The sequence below is a fragment of the Gymnoscopelus microlampas genome (assembly GCF_963454915.1).
Source record: "Gymnoscopelus microlampas genome assembly, chromosome: 2".
NCBI classification, from domain to species: Eukaryota; Metazoa; Chordata; class Actinopteri; order Myctophiformes; family Myctophidae; genus Gymnoscopelus; species Gymnoscopelus microlampas.
The window spans coordinates 43,022,692-43,048,586 of record NC_139939.1 but is presented as its reverse complement, the minus strand read 5'-3'; the positions used below and the strand labels follow the sequence as shown (position 1 = coordinate 43,048,586).

General features: G+C 41.1%; 1 protein-coding gene across 1 annotated transcript; it reads left to right on the top strand.

The window, feature by feature from the left end:
* Positions 1-1,169: 1,169 nt before the first annotated feature.
* Positions 1,170-25,334, top strand: LOC311057324 (arf-GAP with dual PH domain-containing protein 1). Its single transcript, XM_084074279.1, has 11 exons — positions 1,170-1,663; positions 4,052-4,182; positions 5,438-5,529; positions 10,800-10,882; positions 10,964-11,076; positions 15,211-15,357; positions 15,623-15,706; positions 15,854-15,916; positions 18,798-18,869; positions 23,304-23,535; positions 24,040-25,334. Exons 1-11 carry the CDS (start codon positions 1,576-1,578, stop codon positions 24,066-24,068), a joined length of 1,134 nt encoding a protein of 377 aa, XP_083930405.1. The 5' UTR covers positions 1,170-1,575; the 3' UTR covers positions 24,069-25,334.
* Positions 25,335-25,895: the final 561 nt, after the last annotated feature.

Here is a 25,895-nt window from a genome sequence, read left to right as displayed (position 1 = left end):
GTCTGATGAACCTTTCTATAAGCGAATGTCATAATGAACTACTGTCCCCTACCGACTAAATGTGGTAGTAGCCCAGAATCAGAATCTCATCACGGTTTTACAGGTGTCTTTCGGGTGAAATTCTCTTTTTCGTGCGCACTGCATCGTTTTATAGTAAACCCTATTTCGTGAGAGTATAGAGGAATATATGGGTAGAGTAAGAGCAATTAAGGGACCGAGATGTAAGTTAAATCAGTGGTTCGCAAACGTTTTCATGTCAAGGACGCGCAAATTGACACTTTTAACCCGCGGATCCCCATTTGAAAAGATATGCCAGGAACCCCCTTAATAAGAGAAGATTTTCACGGCTCTTAGCAGCTGATTTTCAACCATTTTAATTTCAAGGAACCCCAGTTTGACATGCATTAGCTAGCTACGGACCCCCACCATTTAATGTAATTTCTCTCAATATTGAACTACAAATGGGAGTTATGGAACCAAATGGACGCGTTAGGGTCCACTCCATTTGGTTCCATTTGTACACTCTCAGAGTTACAGACCCATAAGGGTCCATTTGGTTCCTAACTATCCATCATTTAGCTGGGTACCCCACTTTGAGAATCAATGGATTAAATAGAACAAACAAATAAACAAATATACATGATTGATTGATTGAATACTGTATTAACAGTTTGCAATAAAGGTACAATGGTAGCCTACTAGATGTATACAAAAGGTGCTAAGGATAACACAAATAAGCCCAAATCGGGCTTATTTCCATTGTGGTCCTGTAGAGATTACAGTATACCATACCATACGTGAAACATGATATTTAGAACGTTATTATAGCATCAGATACAGGTGTGCACATGTTTTTACTAACATGTTATTACTAACCACTGACTAACTGTGCAGTACAATAGGCCTATTGGTATTATTCTCCAACTAGATTTTGATTCTCTCACACTGAAAGTAGGCCTAATTGTTATGATAGTCTAATCTGGGTTCAATCGGGAAGTATAACACAAATGATCGCATTTCCAAATGTCTGCGCAGAGCAGACATAACTTCTAAAGCTGGCATCATAGCATGATGAGAGCCAGCCGAGCAGAGCAGCCTAACCCACAATTATGCGGAAAAGCAAGTTTGAACAACTGCTGCCTGTTACTTCCGAGTGTAGTGTAGTGTTTCAGTCCCACATACACCCACCCACAGTCCGGTGCAGCAAGGTGATCGCTCTCTGAGCCTGGAAAACGTTATTATATTTGGATGTTTGGATCATACAGGATCACGGCACGGAAAACGACCCGAGGATGGACATATTTATCTGAACACCCTTTGACCAGGCAGGCTTTTCTATTTGTGCTTTAGTTTCGAGACAATAGTGTACTCCTGGTCCTGTCCGTCTGTCTGCGTGTACCTGTGGTGACTTGCCCACAAGCCGTCAGTGGGGGAGTCTTTAGTGCCAGAGCAGACACACCTTTACAGGCCTGTTGTGCTGCTGCAGCCCTACGGTACAGTACGGTACAGTAGCCTACGGTACGGTTACCCTCCTGTTCGGAAAAAGTAAACCCCAAGGGAAAACACAGTGAAATAATGTCTGGAAGCGACAGGTCAACTCGCGTGCTAAGAGAGATCCTCCACCATCCCGGTAATGACGCTTGTGCAGACTGTGGAGCACCTGGTAAGTTAGAAGTTACGGCTCTCAATCAAAGCGTCGCTTACAGTTACAGTAGGCTATGCTTCGTTGCAGTGGTGGAAGAAGTACTGAAATGTTTTACCTAAGTAAAATTATCAATACCACAATGTAGAAATACTCTGTTACAAGTAAATGGCTGGTGTTAAAGATGTACTTGAGTAAGAGACGAGTACAAAAGTATTGGTATCAAAATATACTTAAAGTACCAAAAGTAAAAGTAGTCATTGTGCAGAATGTCCCATTTCACAAGTTCAAAATGCATAAAAAAAATATTTAGAAAATAGCAGATCTACAAGCTCACAATGCATCACATCAAGATGCATTGTGAGCTTGTAGATCTGCTATTTTGAAATGGCCGAAATGTATATAGGGCTGAAGTGGTTACTGTCTGTTTTGTAATAATAATAAAAATCTACAAACGTAAAGTTTTCAAATAATTGTAGTGGAGTAAAAGTACATTATTTTCCTACTGTACTGAAAATACTCCAAGTAAAAATACCAAAACAGTGTACTTAAGTACAGTACTTGAGTAAATGTACTTGTAGCTTACTATAGTTACTTTTCACCATTGCCTGGCACACACTGATCTGGTGCCATCAACAAATACTTCACTTTTATTTGCCATTTTGGAATGGATCATTTACTGTATTTTTGGCGAGTGGCACGGCCATACGACAAGATATGAAATTAGGCCTACTATGCAGAGTATAAGTTAGTTGCAATTGTAAACCATTAAACCCCCCTAGGGAGCAAGCCTTCAACGAGTCTTGACATGCACTGTCTGAATGCACCCCCACCCCAAAATAACCTTTGTAGCAGAACTGTCGAAATCCCTGTTCAAATCAGGTCCAATTGTGTCTTTTGTTACATTGTGTGTAGCTGACAAATGAAGCAAAGTTTTAAAATGTATAGTCTAATAATTACCAATTGTCCATTAAAAAATATAGGATATCTGTTCCATTTTGTGCAGACACAGGATGATGTTATCATTGTTGTCCAACATTGTATGGCAGTCAGGATCTGTGTGTGTGTGTGTGTGTGTGTGTGTGTGTGTGTGTGTGTGTGTGTGTGTGTGTGTGTGTGTGTGTGTGTGTGTGTGTGTGTGTGTGTGTGTGTGTGTGTGTGTGTGTGTGTGTGTGTGTGTGTGTAGATGCAAAGGTGAATCACCAGGCTGCAATGCATCAGAAATGTCAATAATCAAGTGAATCTGAAGCACAAGGATTAACAATTCAACACTAGTATAGGCCTAAAGACAGTTGCCTACTATATGCAATATCATGCATCGATCCAAAAGTAAAGAACACTATGTTTCTCTTACATTAATTCATCTCTGACATTCTCTGATATTTATTATAGATAGCACTAGGCACACACACACACACACACACACACACACACACACACACACACACACACAAACAGGCAGAATGTGCGCAGGCTGCAGTGCACTTCAGAGATAAAGCAGGCGTGGTCAAGCCAAAGAAAATAGTTCCCAAGTCAAGAGTTGGAGGAATGTGTGTTAGAGGCAGTCAACTTCACAGATTTGGACTCATTCTGTCGGTGCTTGTTTTGTGCAGCCTTCTACCTAGTACCTACTGAACATGCAAATGTCTGTCTTTCCTACTATTTACAGGAGAGTATTTTATGGTCATTATTTCCAATCGTTTATTTGTTTGTTTGTTGATGGAAAATGAATTAAATAAACATTTACTGTTGCTTGCATCAGCATAGCGTTTGACGGTTTAACTGCAGGTCAAGTAGGTGTTATTGGTGTGCTGCCGTTTTCCTTACCTGTTCACCCTCCCCCATTCCATCTCTACATCCTCTGCATTCATCCACTCCTTTATCGCTCCGTCCCTTCCTCTCACACTTTCTTTACATCTTTCCTCCCTCCTTCCTTCTACACCTCATACGCCTCCCTCCTTGCTCTGCTCCCTCCATTATTGTCCCATATTGAAGGGAGTATAGTTCGCCCCCCAAAAATGTTTTTTTCTATTGATTAGTCACCCCATAGAGACTTTGAATTCATGGATATTTTTTTGTTTTAGTAGCATTCCTAAGCCAATAATTTGATGACCAGCGGACCGGTAGGCAGCGGTTCCGGTAGGACACACAAATGTATTGGCTTAGGAATGTGACAAAAACTAAAAAAATATCCATGAATTCAAGTCTCCATGGGGTGACTAATCGATAGGAAAAAAAAGTCATTTTGGGGGTGAACTATCCCTTTAATTTCTCTCTCCTCCCCGACTGTCTTCCCCGACCTTCCTGGTTCACCCTCCTCCACCAACCTGTCTCCGATCCCCGGCCCATCCTCCACACCTCCTGTCTCCGCTCACTCACTCAATCCATCTTCCATCACTGTCCTCTCAGATCCAGAGTGGGGCTCCTGCTCCCTGGGGGTGTTCATCTGTCTGGCCTGCTCCGGGATCCACCGTAATATCCCTGACATTGGCAAGGTCAAGTCCCTGAGCCTGTCCCGCTGGGAAGACCACGAGGTGGAGGTGAGAGACCCTGGAGGAACGTGCCTTAATCTCAGCACACAGACATCCCGGCATAAAAAACATGAAACCCTTTAAGACCGGAAAAGCATAATTTGTGTCATTTTAAGATTTCTTTGGCTATTCAAAAAAAGCAGATCTACAAGCCGCGCTATGAGCTTGTAGATCTGCTATTTTTGAAAAATCATGTAATCTTTTAAAAATCTTGGAATATATATATTTTTAGAGTGAACATTTGTAAAATATTTAGAAGCAAAGATTTGAGTTACAAATGTCCACAAAAAAGTATATATATGCAAAAATATTCATGATTTAAAAAAAATTAGCAGATCTACAAGCTCATGGCGCTGCACTCGGCATGAGCTGATTAGTTCGGATTAGTTCATGATATTAATATAAATGTATTATGCAAATAACAATATAGTTGTTATAAATAATGAATAAGAAAGCTTACATTATTATCATGTTTTGTTGTCCTATAGTTTTGTCTAATACATCCCATATTTGACCTCTATGTCTGTTTGATTGATTCTTATCTGTATGCTAGGACTGACAGCTGTACTGTCCCTGAGGGACTCAATACCTTTCATTTTACCTTTACAGTTTCTTATCTTTTCTCTAACACAGAAGTGATAGCTGGATCCTCACTTTTACCTTCCTCTAGTCTAGTTTATCTGCCTACTAGTATGTTAAATTTGCCCTTCTCTGTCATACGATAACGCAGTGGTTCTCAAAGAGGGGTCCAGGGGGACCCTGAGGGGGTTCCAAATGGACCTTTAAAACATTGGTTCTCAAAGTGGGGTCCGGGGACCAACAGGGGTCCTTGGGGGGGTTCCAGCTTGATCTGCTATGAAAAAATCCTGGCCAAACATGTATCATTTTGAGGGTCCTTCACATGAAAAAGTTTGAGAACCACTGCTTTAAAAGGTCTGTAATCCTGTGAGTGTATACATTATATTTTCTAAACTCTCAGAGTTATGGGGTTCCTTGAAATTTAAAAGTCTTAATAAGATTATCTATGGTAGGGGTTGTATCATCACATCAGGTTCGCCTTATTACTGAATGCTGGTATTTGTAGAATTTAAGCTTGTCCTATTGTTGCGCTTACTGTACATTATGTAGCTTTGGAAGAGCCCATAATTTGCTATTATGAATGATATCCTGCCTAATGTCACTGTGAGTCTACCTGACATTTATCTTACATTGACCTTTTCTCTCTGTTCATCTCTCTCTTTCTCTCTGTGTTTATGCATGTCAGTTCATGGCAGAGAATGGAAACAACTTGATGAAGAATAAATACGAAGCAGCGGTCCCTGTCTACTACTACAAACCTACCCACAGAGACTGCCAGTAAGTGACCATGGCAACACGAGCACACGCACGTCCGCATGCACGCACACACCTTATATATACAATGGGTGGGTACACACTAACTCACACACACGGAAAATGTACATTAATCAAAGAAGATGATTGTGTATTGTGTACGATTGTGTGTGAGTGCATGTGGGTGGGTGTGCGCGTATCGGTCGAGCTCTATTCTTATCCATCTTCGTGTCTGTCTGTCTGACTGTCTGTGTCTGTCCCATTAGTACCTCATCTCTCTCTCTGTACCCCTGTTTTTTGTCTCCACAAGACCGAAGGTGTGGCCAAGACTATGATTTCGCCCCTGTCCGTCCGTCCATGTGTTTGTGTGTCCCCGTGTCCCCGTCCGTCTGTGTATAGCTAATCTCCGGCACCGTTGGCCTTAACGACGTGAAACTGCGTACACACACACTCCCTGGAGGCCAGAGCAGTACCTATTTTTCCTCTCGTATTTTTCATAATATTCCATCCTGATTGGCTAAGATTGGCTTCCAAAGTTTGCAGGAGCGGTCCGTTTTGAACAAAGTGCCTCAAATCATGAACGCAGCGTCCGATTGCCGTGAAACTTTTGCACGCACATTCCCACTAGGCCCGAGGAAGAAATGCCAATCCTAAATGTTTCAAATCTGCCTCATGGTGGCACTATAACAGGCTGATTCACATTTTTACCTGTAACTGGGCCGATCGGCGTGAAACTTTGCACGCACACTCTCTAGAACAGTGATTCTCAAACTTTTTCATGTCAAGGACCCCTAAATGAATGTGTAATTGGCCGTGAACCCACATCTGAAAAGATTGTGTGCAAGGGACCCCATATAAGATTTGTGGTTTTAAAAATGTCAGAAATATTCAAACATTTTCAAAGAATGTCAAGATTGTTTTAAAATGGCTGATGTGTATATAGGGCCCGGGGGTTCCCCGGACCCCACTTTGAGAACCCTTGCAGGTCCATTTACGGGTCCATTTGGTTCCATTTGTTCACTCTCAGAGTTACAGCAACACAGCAAGGGTCCATTTGGTTCCTAACTATCCATCATTTATCTGGGGACCCCTGGAACCCCCTCAAGGACACCTGGGGGTCCCCGGACCCCACTTTGTGAACCACCACCCTAGAAACATTGACTTCTGCTACCTGGCCTGGCGGAGACCTTGTGCTCCGAGGAGCACATTTTTCTAGTACTCCTTTCATGTCCCCCTGTCCCTCATCCTTCTTTCATGTGATCATTCAGGCGAGGCAAGAGTTTGGTATGAGGAAACAAGGAGACAATTTGTTTTTGTTTTCTTGTCTTGTTAATCATTTATTCTTGATCCAAGCGTTTTCAAACTGGTTTTCAAGGCTTAGGTTTATAGTAGCCCTGAAACATGACTGTCATGCCATGACAACCACTTGTTCCTGGTTTGCAAATTGTTTACATTTACAACTGCCACATCTACATAAACGTTCAGATTTCACATATAAAGTGCTTACCCCCAAGCCACGGATGTAACATACGGAAGATACGGGTACTCAGACCGGTGCACTTCAACTTGTTACATCCGTGGCTTGGGGGTAAGCACTTTAAATTTGAAATCTGAACGTCTATGTAGATGTAGCAGTTGTAAATGTAAAAAAATCGCTAACCAGGAACAAGTCCATGATGCTTGTGACAGACGAGCGTCATGTAGTAATACTGTTCATTTCATGTTTCATGTTCAAGTCAGCAGAGAAGCTGTGTGTGTGTGTGTGTGTGTGTGTGTGTGTGTGTGTGTGTGTGTGTGTGTGTGTGTGTGTGTGTGTGTGTGTGTGTGTGTGTGTGTGTGTGTGTGTGTGTGTGTGTGTGTGTGTGTGTGTGTGTCAAAATATGCATTGTAGGTTCATTGCTCAAGTCTAGTTCAAGGCCTACAATTGCAGTAGGGCTCCCTCTGCTGACACACCGTTGCCCATGTATCAAGTCTCTTTACATAGTTATTCATTTAGTAGAAGTTTTTTATTTTCTCTATACAAGGTTTCTTTATGAAGAATATGAGAGTATACCCATTTAAAAAAAAATATATATATATATATATATATATATATATATATATATATATATAAATAATTAAGGGAACACTTTGATCCCTTCATTCTTTTGAGCAGTTTTTGTTAGCAGTATGTACACAGTTCATGAAAACTCAAAATAATTGTTTGCCTAAATTTTGATTGCTCAAACATTTTAAATACGAATATGCCAATATGTATGGATTATATCCTGTGTGTGTGTGTGTGTGTGTGAGTTTGTGTGGTGTGTGTGTGTGTGCGTGCGTGCTGGATGTATCTCTGACAGCTCCACACTGCTGATAATCACCTCCATATATCTTCCTGATGACATAATCAATCATCTCTCACACATGCACACAATACCGCAAGCGTGCATGCATGTGTGTATGTGTATGCGTACACGCACGCACGCACGCACGCACGCACGCACGCACGCACGCACGCACGCACACGCTTTGTCAGTTACTTTTATGACCATTAGCTGCCAGCAGAATGAGTTAATATAGCAGAACCACTTTAACCCTATATCACCTGTTTGAAAATAGCAGATCTACAAGCTCATAACAGGTCATATTTGCGAGTCGGGACACATTATGACTTTGTAGATCTGCTATAAAATAAAACATTTTAACAACACAAATCTTATAAATATTTTCAGATGTGGTGAAATAGAAATTAATTTGGCAGTCGTTGACATGCTCGAAGGGAAAGAAGAGAGAGAGAAATAATCAAGAGAGAGGAATATAGGAAGATAAAAGGTAAAAAAAAGAGAAGGGAATAGTGGGAATGACATACAGGGGGGAGAGTATACGATGAGCACATTAAGAAACAGCGAGGGTGTGGAGATTGGTGGAGATGACCCTCTGACCTCTGTCCTCTTACTGAGAGGAACAGACAGTGCTTGTTAGAGCCTCTCACAGCCAGTCTGTCTTCTGTAAGAGCCCAATTAGGAAACTCTTAGTAAGAGTCTCTCTCTCACGCACACACGCACACGCACACACACAAAGGACCGTGGAACTCCCTATCGCTGTGTGTGTTCCCTATGGGTATATGTTAAGCAGGTCCACTAAAGTGAAGATTCAAACCCATTGTACAATATAAGTGACGCCGCCATTTGCCATACAGTGCTAACAATGTCTAACATACAGTGCCAGCTTAACGGAAGGGCTTTAGGTGCTGAAGCACCGGGCACCAACCTTGGGGGAGGCACCAAACGGCATGGAGAAAGTGAAAGAAGACAGAACTATCACCGAAAAGCGGCGAAATTTAGGAGCAGCTGCTGCTGAAAGAGCATTAAAATGGTGAAACGCGCCGGTGAAGCTTAATTTTCTTCTGCACTGCACCCCGCCCACTGACAAAACGGTCCCGGGGGGCACCGAAACGGGTCGTAGCACAAGGCACCACGAACCAACATATTATATAATACAAGCCAAGGTGTAATACAAGTATGGAAATACAAGTTATAATACAAGTAAGGTACTAAGTAGTAATAACCAATACAAAAACTGTATCAGTATACGTTGGTGTAGTCACTGTAGTGGATGACCATACTACTAGAATTTAGATTGCACTTTACCTGGGTTATTTGGAATGGAATTAATAAATATGTAACGAAAGATATACAGAATATAAATTTACATTCATGCTGCAGAAGGGTGAATAAGTTAGCAACCAGTGTCATATAGTGCATGTGGTGAACTATGAAAATTCAGAGCTACTGTAAATACAATCCCAAACAATGTCTGCATTAATTCACAGGATAAAGATGGTTGACTTGGCTGTTAGTGTTGGGTCATTCTTCAGAGCTCTGATAGCTTAAAGGAAAAAACTATTTCTGTGTCTCTCTGCAATGTGTTGTGACAGTGCTGGCATTTGCCTGACTGCAGCAGCATAAAGTCCGTTGCTGGGGTGATATGGGGGTCCTTCATATCTTTCTAGCTCTACTCAAGAACCTCCTACAACATGAGTCCTTGCTTGGTTGCATTGCGGCGCATTGTCAGCTTGTAGATCGGCTATTTTCAAATGGACGAAATATATATAGGGCTGAAAGTAGTTAATGTATGTCAAAATCTTCAAAGTGACTAGTAACAAGTAAGACGCGCGAACGCTGGAAGCGAACGCAGCTTGACTGTACTATTTCAGCCACACTGTAGTGGCGCACTCTGGCGGCTGCACACAGGTAGTGCAGCTGCTATATTTCAGCCAGCGCGAGCCAATGAGAGCGTGAGTCACATGGGGGCGCGGCTGCACACATACTGCACACACACAGACAGACAGAGACACAAGCCGAGCCGAGTTTCATAGTAGGCTCCACTTGGGCGGAGGCGCGGCTTCCTTCCGCGTTCGCAACTAAAGTTTTCAAATAATTGTAGTGGAGTAAAAGTAAAAAATATTTGCCTCTGAGATGTAGTGGAGAAGAAGTGAAAGTATTGGAAATTGGAAATACTCAAGTAAAGTACAAATACCTCAAAATGGTACTTAAGTACAGTACTTAAGTAAATGTACTCAGTTACTTTCCACCACTGGTGAGGTTACCCTGGTGCAGGGCTTGCTGGTCCCGAGAGTTGGCTGTACAGGTCAATTGGCTATTGCAAACAACCACACACACACACAGCATCCTATATAACTAAATTGCACATTGCTCCAAATTGAAGTATCGCTCTCTAAATATAATGGATTGGATCAGTACTTCTTGTCAGCTGATTTAACATCGACTACTTGGCCTCTGGGGGTTGACAGCTAAAAGAAAAAGCAGAGTCAGTGATTTCCACAGACTTACCTATACCGCACACAAGACAATTGGCTCAGCATCCACAATATTCAGTACTGTAAAACACAGTTTTCCATTGATTTCACAGGCTGTTGCATTTGACAGATTTCATGTCGGCGTACAGTAATACTGACTTCCCTTTGACTGTGTGAAAATAACTCATGGGGCAAAACAGAAGCCGTGCGCGAGGAAAAAACAGTAGTGCTTGGAATGCTTCCAGAGGTGTGAGGCAAAAGAAAATTCTTAAATAACTGTGGCTGACATTTGGTAGGGTTCAATAGTTCATATTTTATATATACTGAGTCGGACAAAATAACAGCGAGATCATACATACTGGTATAGATTTCTTTGTCTCAGGCTACAAGCTTTTCTGAGCTATGAGCAATCTATATTGACTTTTCTCTCTTTGTGTGTGTGTGTGTGTGTGTGTGTGTGTGTGTGTGTGTGTGTGTGTGCGCACGCAAACAGGGTGTTGAAAGAGCAGTGGATAAGGGCAAAGTACGAGAGGAAAGAGTTTACAGACCCTGGCAATAAACTAGTATACGAGGAAGGTGGGTACCACACACACACACACACACACACACACACACACACACCACGCAATTTTATGTTCACTTTTTTATTTCCTACAGGAATGAATGATGGCATGCTGATGAAAAGGGGGCGGGACAATGGCCAGTTCCTCAGCAGAAGATTTGTCCTCTCAGAGAGGGAGGGGACTCTGAAGTATTTCACCAAATATGACGTAGGTCCCCGTTTTCATGTGGTCACACACACACACACACACACACACACACACACACACACACACACACACACACACACACACACACACACACACACACACACACACACACACACACACCCTGACACAGCAGCAGTAGTTGAGTTTGAAGAGATTCTCTAACTATCTGCTTATACCTCTCTTAACGATGTGACATGTTGTGAGCTTGTACATTGTTGGCTATTATTATTAATTAGGAATGAATCAGTCCAAGCTTCAGTAGTTTATATACAGTACTTTACCTCCAGCATGTGGCTAACGCCTCCTTATCACACACACACACACACACACACACACACACACACACACACACACACACACACACACACACACACACACAGCCCGTACCTTAATTACAAAATGTGGACAACACCCTGCACTCTGAGGCATTTAACACACACACACACACACACACACACACACACACGCAAACTTGAAAACTTATAATCACAGTGCACAAGTAACTATACGTCCACATTTAACTTTAATTCTCTTCCTCTCCTTTCATACACACCCATCCATGCACATGCAGACAGGAACACAGATAGACACCAGATGCACACACACACACACACACACACACACACACACACACACACACACACACACACACACACACACACACACACACACACACACACACACACACACACCGGCACATGCATAAACGCTTGCAAACAGGCACATTGCATCGGAGCGTGTTCAGACAAGTTCACCTACCAGTCACCTCCTCACTGTATGGTTGGTTGAGTTATCCAACTCACAGCAGCCACACCAATTAGAGATGAGGACAACTTTCTCTGTCACAGTAAAAATGTTTGGGTGAAGTGTGTGAATATTTCAAATGACTCACCTAAGCGTTCACCCCAGGTGGTGTGTGTGTGTGTGTGTGTGTGTGTGTGTGTGTGTGTGTGTGTGTGTGTGTGTGTGTTGTGTGTGTGTGTGTGTGTGTGTGTGTGTGTGTGTGTGTGTGTGTGTGTGTGTGTGTGTGTGTGTGTGGACATATTGCAAGAGACCTTTTCAAGTTCAGGACTTGCGTTTAAGGTTAGAATTCAAATTGGGTTGAGGTTAGGGACGTGTTAAGGTTAAAAGGATAGTTCACCCCAAAAATATACTTTTTTTCTATGGATTACTTGTTTTACTTCTATCGGAGACTTAAATGGATTATTTATTTATTTTTTCTCGCTGTCCTAAGCCAATAATTTGATGACCGGTGGACTGGTAGGCAGTGGTTACCGGTAGGAGACACAAAGGAGACCGCTGCCGGAACCACTGCCGATCATATTAGTGGCTTAGGAATGCGACAAAAAAATTAGATATCCATGAATTCAAGGTTCCATGGGGTGACTAATCGATAGAAAAAAGGTAATTTTGGGGGGGAACTATCCCTTTAAGATTAGACATGTAGCCGTGATGGTTATGTTTAGGGTTAAGGTTAGGCTAGCTAGGGAATGTAGTCATCAAAATCAGTCTAAAGTCCTCACAAGTATAGCAGTATGTCTTTAGGTGTGTGTATTTGAGCATGCATGTGTGTGCGTGACTTGAATACATCTTGTTTTCTGTACATGTTTCATGCATGTGTCATGCACGTGTTTCTATTTTGATGCATGTAACAGGCATGTGTGGATTGTACACCTTTTTGTTTGTTAATGTTTTTTGCATATCTATTTATTAGTGTGTTTTTTACTGTAGGTGACTTTGGTTTGAGCTACTGTATATCTACTTATGCAATCAAGCAGCACAAAACAAAACCCTGTCTGTTGTTTGCTATTATGTGTGAGTTACTCTTAAGGCGATAAATTGGGTTGCGTTTGCAATAGAATCCCATGCAGAGTCATAAGGTATCCAGGTGTAACTCCAGGGGACGCCTCAGCTCAAGAGCTCTGCACCAATTTATGTCCCTCTCAAGATGTTTATTCATGCCCAAATCTACTGGGATTCAGTTTCCTTCAATTTAAATTAAAGTCTGTAGCTTAAATCAGTGGTTCTCAAACTGTTTAATTTCAAGGACCCCCGTCACTCTCAGAGTTACTGTACAGATCCTTAAGGGTCCATTTAGAACCCCCTCAAGGAACCCTGAGGGTCCCTGGACCCCACTTTGAGAACCATTGTTTTAGATGAATACATAACATGCACAAAGAATACAGCTGGGAATATTGTATGCCTTTAATTCATACATGGTAAATGCTTAATTTATACTTTGTCGTACAAAGGTGCTGCGTACCGAAAATGGCTGATCTACAAGATCACAACATGCTGTATTGCGTCGCATCGCAACATATTATGAGCTTGTAAAGTGGCTGTTTTCCGCGAACGACACCATCCATCTAAATGTCTCAATGTAAGAGTAGGGAGACCACTGCAGATGTATTAGTTATATTGCATTAGCATACACTACAGATTGATTAAAATAACATTTTATTCATTAAAAATAAGTTCTGGATAACAGCTTTAAATTTAAGCTTGCTTACTCACATCTAAGAGTCTAAGGCAAATTAAAGTTGATCAATAAATCTATCCTTTGATTATGTTTAGGCTTTCGCTGCAATTCTGTCAAATAATTAATTAATATTTCATACGTACTGTATATTAATTTAATTCATTGACTTTAGATTATCTGGACATGAACTCTACTCAAAAACATTTTTTAAGTATGACCGAACAAGAAATGCACCCAGAATCTTCTTATTTTTTTGTCTTTTTTGGGGGGAAATTCCAAATGTTGAAATTTGCGTGTTCAGTTTTCTATCGCTCATTTACATGTCACATCGCCGTTTGTGTCAATTAACCTCGTTGGTGAGGACGCTCTGATTCTAGTTTGTAAGCTAGACAGACTGAATGGGAAGGTCTCCTTCCCATTCACCCCCTCCCTACAGGATAGGGAGGGGGAGGTGGAGCTAATTACAACCCAAATAGCACATTATTGATTTGGTTAACGTTCATTGAGGTGACATCCTAAAGGGTTTCTCTAATTGTATTGATTAAATCCTGAGGTCAGTAATGCTGTAGGCACTTAAAATACATCTATATTATGCGGATTGTTTGCAGTGGAGTAAAGTAACTAAGTACTCAAGTACTGTACTTAAGTACAATTTTGGGGTAACTATTTTTTACTTTACTGGAGTATTTTCAGTACTTTTACTTCTACTCCACTATCTCGGAGGCAAACATTATACTTTTACTCCACTACAATTATTTGAAAACTTTAGTTACTAGTTACTTTGTAGATTTTGATTACCAATACAAAACATATATACATTTTGGCTATTTTACTACTACTACTACTATTTTACTTGGCTACTTTTGGCACTTTAAGTACATTTTGCTGCCGATACTTTTGTACGTTTACTCTTGCACTTGAATTCCGGACTTTTACTTGTAACAGAGTATATCTATTTTGCAGCATTGATACTTTTACTTAAAGGACGACTTCACCGATTTTCAACCTATCTTCGTATAATTGGTCCTCACTAATACTCATGATAAAATGGTAAAAAAAAATTCTACTTGGTCTGTGTCTCATAGGAGGGCTGTGGACAGTCCAGAAACCCGTCTACCAGTGACATCATCGTTAGGCATGATTTTTTTTTCCAACAAGATTTCACATTCTTTATTTAGATTTTTATTAACACGACAGCAATGGCTTCTTTTATTGCATTGCAACTTTCCAGGAATAGAAAGCCTGCAGTTTCTATTAGCTTGGATTCCCCATTGATGATGTCACTGGTAGACGGGACTCTGAACTGTCCACAGCCCTCCTCTGAGACACAGGCCGAGTAGATTTTTTTTACCATTTTATCATGAGTATTATTGAGGACCAATTATATGAAGATAGGTTGAAAATCGGTGAAGTCGTCCTTTAAGTAAAAATGTGAGTACTTTTTTCCACCACTGAGTAATGCTGTAGGCCAAGTTAAAATACATCTATATTATGTGAATAGTTTGGCATTTCTGGGGCACACTGTATTTCAAAAGCATAACTTGTGTTGGTCGGGGGGCTGGAGGGAGGGTTCGCCGAGGGCGGCATAAAAGCTAGAACTGGCCCCGCGTGCACACACATACTATCTTCTCCCATCTTCTCTCCCCCCCCCCCAGGCTAAGGAGCCTAAGGCAGTGATCAAAGTGGACTCCGTCAATGCTACCTTCCAGCCAGAGAAGATTGGAAACCCTAATGGCCTGCAGATAACCTACCTCAAAGACTACAGCACCAGAAACATGTTCCTCTACCATGAAAGCGGCAAGGTGTGTGTGTGTGTGTGTGTGTGTGTGTGTGTGTGTGTGTGTGTGTGTGTGTGTGTGTGTGTGTGTGTGTGTGTGTGTGTGTGTGTGTGTGTGTGTGTGTGTGTGTGTGTGTGTGTGTGTGTGTGTGTGTGTGTGTGTGTGTGTGTGTGTGTGGACAGAGAGAGGGATGGGGTCATGGGGGGACGGCGTGCTGTCGATACTTAATACCCAACATGATCTCTCTGTCTACCTGCCTCTCTGCCCTGTCGCTCTCCCTCTCTATTAGGAGATAGTAGACTGGTTTAATTCGATCCGGGCTGTCCAGCTTCACTATCTAAAGGTGGCCTTCCCCGGAGCTACAGACGCAGAGGTAGTCGCACGCACGCGCACACACACGCACACAGACACACGCACACAGACACGCACAGACAATGTATTTTGTATTTAACTATAAATGTGACTAAAATATTTGTTTAAGATTCTGTGTAAGCTTTCTTGTTTGCTTCTTGTGTTTTAGCTCATGCCCAAGTTGACAAGGAACTTTCTGAAGGAAGGTTACATGGAAAAGACAGGTCCCAGGGTAAAGTCAACACACGCACGCACGTGGCGCTCACTCTCACACACGCACGTGCGCGCAAGTACATAAATACATATTTTGGTGGGACTACATTGCAATATTATAGTTTGGATATTGCCCAAGCCTAACTCAATCTCTGCTGCCATTTCTATTTCATATATGTGAATCAGAGCTGGGTCCGATGATCTGATATTGGACATATCATTAGCACAAAATAAATGAAGACAACATTTTTGGCAGTTCCATCCAAGGTCTTTCAAACGTACATATGACAGTCAAAGATTACAGAGGGAACACAACAGAGGTACAGTACATAAATGTCATTTGGAGTTTATCTGCAGAGCAGCGTGAATACGGTGGTTGTAGACATTGCTCATACCACCTGCCTGGGCAGGTGCCATAAATACGTAAATATGTTAGTCATCCAGGCTTCATTGGATTACAGTTACACTAATGCACTTCCAAGCCAAAACAAACAGCGAGATTGTTTTGTTTTTGTTTTTTTTGCAAAATGCTCTTTCAACTCAACTGAAACTTTAACCCCAGTCAGATATGAGGTTGGTTTCAATGGGAAGGATTACTTCAGCGACAAGTAGAATACATTTCCCTCAGCTAACCTCCCATCCCACCCCTCGGGCTTACGAGCTCTCGGGCGTCTGCCTCTAATGAATTAGGAGTCAAGCTAAGACGCTAGCAAACTAAAGCCGTCAACATGGCCGCCGTCCACCACTTCCTGTCAGCAGCGCTCATTTGATTGGCAGCTAGGAGGCCCTGGATGTCTGTCTGTCTCAGGTGGAATCAAAGGCTCCCAGCGCAGGATAGGCTTAATCCTTAGGTGTCTGGTTTACTCACGCACACACACACGCACGCACGCACGCACGCAGACTCAGACACACACACGCAGACATTGTAGCACACAAACACAGGCATGCTGTGGTAGGCGTGTAAGCATACACAGAAACAAGGCATGCATTCATGCTGGTACAAAAATGTGTCTACAAATGTACATCCAGGTATGTGTCAGCACATGCACGCACGCACGCACGCACGCACGCACGCACGCACGCACGCACGCACGCAGGCAGGCAGGCAGGCTCGCAGGCACATACTCGGACACAGCCTGAGAAAGATTCTCACAGTCACAATAAATTACACGCACACACACACACACACACACACACACACACACACACACACACACACACACACACACACACACACACACACACACACACACACACACAGGCTCTGATTGTACTCTCTGTCTGTCAGGGTGAGAGATGAAAGGAATCACAAACCCACATTATTGGATTGATTTGCTAAATGGATGCCATAATTCATTTCTCTCTCATATTTGAGACATATTTGCAGAGGGTGTCGTCGTGCCCATAATGAAAAAGGTACGGAGGGCAGCCGTCTAACAGCCTTGTGCCACAACAAGAAGATCAAACATTTTTATGAGAACAATTTGCCAGCCGTCGGCACATATCCTCGTCATTTAAACCTTAGCTATTTAAAACATATATATAATAATAGACAATAATAGACAATGATAAGACACCGAAAAAATACCTGAGGCTTGTGTACAATTTACAATTTAGGCATTTAGCAAATGCTGTTTTGCAGAGTGACTTGTGAAGTGCAAGATCAGATTAAGGGGAACAAAGCCTAATCAACTAACAATGTAAGTAGTTAGGTTAATTATAGTGCTAAGATGACAAGAATGTGATACTAAATGGGTGAGATTCTCTGTTGTACACACTCTCACGATTTACAGTTTCAGGAAATGGGTAAAGATTAGAGAAATTAAGAAACAAGAAAAACTGGTTATACAGTTTCTGGTGATGTACAGTATAACGTTCAATTAAAGAACAAAAGAGTTAGGTGCGTTGTGTCGTGTGATGGGAAATAAGTCCAGTGGAGTAGAAATGTTGTCTTTCACCACTCCTACAGTACATTCCCTTCCAAACAACATACCTTTAGATTGTTATTGAGCAAAATCTAACCACGAATTCTATATTTTGTTACATTATCTCTTGTGTAGTTTTTACCGTAGAAAGTGGAAAGCCATGGAATGATGCTGGGCACCTTATTCTCTCTAGCAGTGGTGGAAAAAGTACTCAAATGTTTTACTTAAGTAAAAGTATCAATACAGCAATATAGAAGTACTCTGTTTCAAGTAAAAGTCCGGAATTCAAAATTTACTTGAGTACAAAAGTATTGGTATCAAAATGTACTTAAAGTACCAAAAGTGTCAACATTAGCTTTTACTTTCTGTTTTAAAAGCACTTATGTTTTTAATTATGGTACTTTTGATTTATTTCACTTTAAAGCTTCTGGGGCTCTAATGATGTTAATCAGAATCGGAATCAGCTTTATTGTCACATCCCAGGTTTACAGGTTTAGAGAAGTGGGTAATTATTATTTTCTTTTTCTTTTTTTGTACATGCAGGCTCCACCAGTTTCAGTAGGATAGGAAGAATAGAGATAGGAGGATGACGGTCGTTTTTAACCACTTGGATGTGGTTGTTTGTAAGGAGCATCACGGCCTCAAGGGGTTGCTAGCGAACTTTTACACTCTTAGTCTTGTTATGTATATATATTATGTAACCAAATGTGGAACTGTAAGGATAGATAACACTGTAATATACACTGGGAAAAGAGGTTCCCCTATCAACTGCTGCCTAAAAACGGGCTGATAAAATTTCTGACAGACTTTGAAATGGTTCTTCATCTGAAGGCTAAACTCTCTCTCTCTCTCTCTCTCTCTCTCTCTCTCTCTCTCTCTCTCTCTCTCTCTCTCTCTCTCTCTCTCTCTCTCTCTCTCTCTCTCTCTCTCTCTCTCTCTCTCTCTCTCTCTCTCTCTCCCCCCTCTCTATTGCAGCACACGGAAGGCTTCAAGAAACGATGGTTCACTTTTGACCGTAGACGGCTTATGTACTTCAAAGATCCTCTGGTATGACAGATTAACACACACACACACACACACACACACACACACACACACACACACACACACACACACACACACACACACACACACACACACACACACACACACACACACACACACACACACACACACACACACACACACAGAGTCATTAATATTCATTCTTTGTTTACAATTGTACTCTACCTGATACCTCATAGTGACATCTAAAGTCCTTGGATGCTGGAGAAGAAAACCAGCGGTAACAAACTTACAACCATTGCTTTGAAAACCAATCCTGATACCATTCATATGAAGGAATGCCCTAAAGTCTTCGCATGTGTCTGTTTTGTCAAGGTGTCAGTAATCTGTATCAGCTAGCTGGTCAATACAGTATTAGACCAAAGATGGTTCAATACCCGAGACAGATCTAGCATCCCTGTTTGTGTCTTTGTTAGGTTTTAGGTTTGAAGATCTGATCCATGACATTTTCTCGTATGGAACCCCCCCCCCCCCTTCCCCATGAAATACACAGACACACAGGCAATCAATCTACATATAAGTACACACACACACACACACACACACACACACTCTCACAGATCCATACAAAGACACACTCACTAGTTGGTACATTCTCACAGAGATTTATACAGGCATGCATGCACATGCACCACCACACAACGCCTTGTAAGATACGTTTACAAGCTTAGACACCAGCCCAACAGCATATGTGCGTGGACTGCTTGCAGACGCACGCACGCGCGCGCGAGCACACACACACACACACACACACACACACACACACACACACACACACACACACACACACACACACACACACACACACACAGAGAGCAACATTGCAAGCAGTGAAATTCTTGTTCTCCAAACTCTCCTCAACAGTGTGAAAAAGTGGGTGCATGGGGAGGTTGATTCACAGTTACAGTATTCTCTGTCTTATGGATAGAAACCCTGCTGGATCAGTAAGTGATCCTCCGGTTCTGTTTGCCAGACATAAAAAAATGCTCTGGGGTGTCTTCTTAGCAGCATATAAAACAAAAACAACTCTTTATTAAAAATAATTGTAGTTATAAACAATAAACAATTCCGTTTTTTACGGGCTCATTAAGGAACAAAGTAACAGGTCTCTTTTGCCTTAAGCATGTTGGTAAATCCTGCGTTTTGAAATAAAAAAACGTTTGTCAGATCTGGGGCAATAAATGTAGCAATTTTCATGGTGATTTACTTTGAATCATGTGTGAATGGCTGCCTTAATCCTGTGGGGAAAGTGTGTAGCGTGGGTGTTGCTCTGTGTGTTTTTCACAAAATAGTAACTGGTGCATTTTTATAGCGCCTTTCTCCAAAGCGCTTTACAATGTGCATTCAGTGGTGGAAAAAGTACTCAAATATTTTACTTAAGTAAAAGTATCAATACTGCAATGTAGAAATACTCTGTTACAAGTAAAAGTCAGAAATTCAAAATGTACTTTGAGTAAAAGTACAAAAGTAGTGGTATCAAAATGCACTTATAGTACCAAAAGTAGAAAGTACTCATTATGCTTGCAGAATGTCCCATTTCACAAGTTTTCAAATATAAAATGTATATAAAATGAAAATGTATATACATTTATATTTGAAAATAGCAGATCTACAAGCTCACAATGCGTTGCATCGCGACACATTGCGACGCATTCGGCTATTTTCAAATGGCCAAAATGTATATAGGGCTGAACTGGTTGATGTATTTATTGTAATAATACATTAAAAATAAAAAAAGTAACTAGTAACTAAAGTTCTCAAATAATTGTAGTGGAGTGTAATTTTCCTGTGGATGTAGTGGAGTAGAAGTAAAAGCACCGAAAATCGGAAATACTCCAGTAAAGTAAAAATACCAAAACATTTACTTAAGTACAGTACATACACCACTGTGTGTATTACATTCACCCATTTACTCACACATTCACACACCGATGGCGGATGAAAAACCATGCAAGACATCAACCTACTCATCGGGCTCTGTTAGGGTTCCGTGTCTTCTTTGCTCAAGGACACTTTGATACTAACCCAGGGGGGAGGTGGAGATTCTACCAGAAACCTCCCAATTCCCAAGCAGCCGCTCTACCTCCTGATCCACTGCCGCCCCCTGCTGGGGTGATGTTTGAAGTATTCACACTTATGTAACACACTCTCATGTAGCAGATCAGATACAGATCAGATCAGATGCAACATAACTTGTTGTTTTATCCAGCGCTCTCTTGGCATCTCCCTAACAATTCACAGGGAACACCAGACCTGCTGATCTTCTGTTTTTGTTCTCTCCATACTGTGTATAGCGTAGCTTACCTCTCAGCATGTCTCACTTGAGTAGTGTGTTTATCTTTGGGGGTGGGATGGGCAGGCAGCACGTTGTAACTTGCCTGTTGGTTATGTCGGTTTTTTTTGGGCTGCATTGTTGAGCGCAGGGAGTGGGCTGTCTTTCTGCTGGTGTGGTTGAGAACAGAGAAGTTGATAAAAGAGTGTATTATCCTTCAGTTCGAAGTGCATGTCGAACCGAAAGCCTTGCATTGAACGGTTCAGTACGAATACTCTATGTGTACCGTTACACACCTACTGTAATGGGTTCTATATACCGTAATTAGTGTCGTGCAACATCATAAGTCAGAACCTTGCAGTCTGTGGTGGTCTTGCATAAAATGACATGGTTTTTGGTATTATGAGTGATGACCTTAACTTCAACTTCCACTAACGACTGTTTTAATTAGATTAATAATAATGTAATGTTTGGATAACAGAATAACATTTATTTCGAGAAAGTGTAAAAGCTGAGACAGACACAGAGAAGAGGACAGTCACAGCGACAATGCAGGCAGTTTAAATCTTGTTCTCCAAACTTTTCCTCGACAGTGTGAAAACGTGTGTGGGTGAAGGTTGGAGTCAACAGTTGTGACCTAGGACGCTTTATGGCCTGAGGGTAGAAACTGTCTTTGAGCCTCCTGGATCAGGACCTGATCCTGCGGTGTCGTTTGCCAAACCGTAACAGAGTGAATAATCCATTGCTAGGGTGACTGGGGGGATTTTTACATATTTTATTTATGGTTCTGTGCCATTGGTGTCACACCCAAGTGAGGTTTGTCCCAGATTTTTGGGTATTATGAGTCATGGCATATACCAGATCTTAAAGCTCTATTGTGTGATTTAGTTTAGTGATTAAAATGTTATTTTGTCTGTTCTGTATGGTAGAGTGTTAATGCAATATAACTTATACAACTTGGGTGGTTGTATTTGGTCTCCCTGATCTTCTATTGAGACATTTAGATCCTGTTTCAAGGTTGGACACGACCTTTGACACAATCCTGTTTTTGGTTTGACAAAGAATCACCTTTCTATAGAGAAAGTTGAACGCTGAGAGCGAGACAGAGAAGAGGACAAACAGTAGAATAAGCTCTGGCAGAATTCAGCCCTGTATGAGTACTGTAGTTCCTGATTCAGGGATCTTAATTTCAGCCCAAACTCATTCAGAAAATGAAACATCATGTTTAAAAAACAACAACAAACAAACATGCTACAAAACGCTCATGGGTTCATGTATCTTGACAAATTGTAGGGTCCTTTATCTATATAGAACTGTGTATAAATGTATAAATAACTCCCCTAAAACAACCCAAGATAAAATGTATAAATATCGTAATGTCTTGAAAAACAGCCGTACAAATACGCTTGCTTATCATTTTTATCACTCCGCCTGTGGCAGTGAGTGATATCTACTTTAAATCAGTTATTTGTGGCAAACAATGCCGTTGTGTGACAAAGAATAACACCAAAAGTAGCAGATCCACAAGTTCACAATACATCAAAGTGATGCGTTGTGAGCATAGACTGTAAAAAAGAAATGGACAAATTTACGCCCATAGACTCTACAGACCGTAAATGAAGCTTATTTTTCAACGATTTTAAATCTGCCATCTTTCTATATCCGGTCCGAATATGCAAATAAGAAACCGGAAATTAATGAATGCGATTGGTTGGGACTAGAGTGGGGGTGGGGAATGAATGCTATTGGTTGTGTCAATCACATCTACACCATACCCTACTTTATCATCAATTTTAAAATAAATGGGACCATAATTTACCAAAACGCATATCATGGTGATTGAAAGAAGACTTTAAACTATAGACTAGAAGCATATAGTATTTATGACAATGTTTATTAAGGTAATAAAATCATGTGTAAAGTTCAGCAAAAACCCATCCGCTTGAATGGAGCCTAATTCTTTCTGACACCAGCAGGGAGACTACAGGCCATTCATATGAACTGTCACTTCCTATACAGCCTCATTTTACAACTCAGATGCTGGCCCCTTGGTTATGAGCTTGTTGATCTTCTATTTTCATGATGGAGTATAAATTATGTTTTAATCCTCTCTCACGTCATCTTCACCTCTGCCCTTTGTGAAGGACGCCTTTGCCAAGGGTGAAGTATTTCTGGGGCACAGAGACCATGGATACAGTGCTGATCCTGGCTTGCCTGCTAGTACCAACTGCAATGGCTCCTGGCAACATGGCATCACCATAGTAACACCCGATCGCTCCTTCTTGTTTACCTGTGAGACGGAGAGCGAACAGCAGGATTGGCTGAGACACTTCAACGATGTCATGAGTGCTCAGATGTCGCCTCAGGACTACACCAGTAAGATATATTCATATTTTGTTTTTAGGCAACTCAAACAACTCAAAACAAGCTACCATGACATGACATGTCATAAAACAATAGATATATTTTCTATACTCAGGAACAATGCAAGTTGGGAATGCATGCCCCACCCGGTTATGCAATACCCGTTGTCAGAGTACCTGTTGTACCCGTCTGTCTGTCTGTCTGTCTGTCTGTCTGTCTGTCTGTCTGTCTGACTGTCTGTGTCCCTTTAATGCCCATATATGGAGACCAAATGTGAAAGTTTTAGATTTTTTTGGTAAATGTTGTCCTACAATGGCATGCCCAAAATGAGAAAAATAGTTAAAAGTGGTTAAGAGTCGCTGTGTCTTCACCTCCTAGATTTCCCCATTGGTCCTGTGTTCTTAAAGCAGTGTTCCATATAGCATTGGCTGCCCTGCCTATATCACTTGTATGAAAGCTTAAATATCTTGAGTTTAAAAAAATTCACTAAGTGTGTGTTTTGTTTGTGTTTTCCAGTGGAAGCTCTCTTCAAACACAGACATTAATGGACCAGATATAACCTCTTCCTTCTTAACCCAGCCCCTCTCTGACAATAGGCCCAATTCCATTTTTACCACAAGCCCCTCTCCTCAGTATTTGTGGATGTGACAGAATATGGGTTTCTAGTTTGGATTGGATCCTATTATATTGCTGAATCTCAAAAGAGGAGACAACAATACTCCGTAAGGGTGCGGTCACACCGAACTTTAAGTTTGCCTATGCGGTGGATTCCGCTAATGCTTTTCTGTGATAACGGAGTAGTTTGTTGCCATTAATGGATTTCCGCAAAAAAAAGACAACACTCCGTTCTCATTGAAAAGCATTGGCAGAATCCACAGCATATGGCAGAATTAAAGTTCTGTGTTACAGCACCCTTACACGTGAACTGAAATATTATATGAGAACTAATTGCAAGATGCTTTTCAGTGGAATAAAAAAAAAGGCCCAGGGAAGTCTATACTTTTAAATACAAAATACTGTATAATGTAGTATCTACTGAAGACTTTACCAAAATCTTGATGATTAAATAGCCAGTAATTGACAGTCTTATCCAAAATGTAACAGACTCGGTCAAAATGATTTTCTCATCAATCAAGTGCTGTCCTGTTCTAGTTGGTGAAACATAATCAATTACTAATGCCATATATTATTCATTTAATTATTTTAATGTTGTTTTTTGTCATACGAATTAACTAGAAACATATTTGGAATCATGACAATAATCACAAAACAAAAGATTTTCCAAGAGTTCCAAGGATTTCAAGAGGTCGCCCGAAGGTATTTTTGTTTTCTTTCTTTTTTTACACCAGTTTTGATACAAACCTAATCCTTAGCTTCTGAAACACTACATGTATTATATGAAATGCTCCATCAGCCTGCATTACATTAAATGACATCTCAGTCAGTATGTGTGTGGTTTCTTTAAAGGGCAGATGGATTGGTTGTTTTTTTGTTGTTGTTTTTCCCCTAATATTGTGATATTCATAATGGAGTTTATACTGTGGAGATTTTGAAATACTACTATGTAAATGTTGTAATGTTACTGAATGAAAATGATAGTCTAACAGCACCTCCTTGTGGCATCTTTTAGATACAGCAATAACTGTCCACATTTGTTTTACCATTTACAGATACAGATACTAAGACAATTAAACATTTTGTACCAGAAGATATCTCTTTGCATAATTCCTAAGATATTTTATATTAGCGGTTGACTGACATGACTCCATGATTCCAGCATTTGTAATAAAACTGTCTGTGGGCATACCTGATATGTCTCGCTTTTCATTTTGTTTGACTGCAATGCAGTGTTAGCTTGTAGATCAGTTATTTTTGTGAGTCCATGTGTGTCTGGTTGTGTGTCTATGCTTCCTGCTGTTACACATGTATGTACTGTATGCATGTTGTACTGTATGAGTGTCTGTATGTTTGTAAATGTGTGTGCCTGCACACACACTTCCTATAGTGTGTGTGGTAGTTGGGATGGTTTACTGTACATGTAGGCCTATATTATGTGCATATCTATTTGTGCACTGTATGTGTGCAGACACTTTGTGTCCCTGACTGAGCACACTTCAGCTACAGTATGCCAGCAGTCGGTGGGTGCCTAAAACTACACAGCAAAATCCTCAGCGTTTAACTTGAGAGTGTAAAATCTGACAATTTAGGTCCATTTTCACACTCGCTGAAACAACATGGAGGATTTTACTGTGTACCTCCTAGTGCACAGAGGCAGGGGGCCGAAGTGATTACCTCGTAAATCTATAGACCCCTGCTAGGTTTTCACTCTGGTGAGAAAGAGGAAGGACTGAGTAGGGTTGGAATGAGATAGA

What these genes read in the sequence shown, in the direction of transcription:
- LOC311057324 (XM_084074279.1), top strand. Translation starts at nt 1,576, where the DNA reads ATGTCTGGAAGCGACAGGTCAACTCGCGTGCTAAGAGAGATCCTCCAC. An exon ending in GGGAAGACCACGAGGTGGAG is followed by an intron (nt 4,183 to 5,437) that starts GTGAGAGACCCT and finishes TATGCATGTCAG; the next exon opens with TTCATGGCAGAGAATGGAAA. An exon ending in TGTACTTCAAAGATCCTCTG is followed by an intron (nt 18,870 to 23,303) that starts GTATGACAGATT and finishes CCCTTTGTGAAG; the next exon opens with GACGCCTTTGCCAAGGGTGA.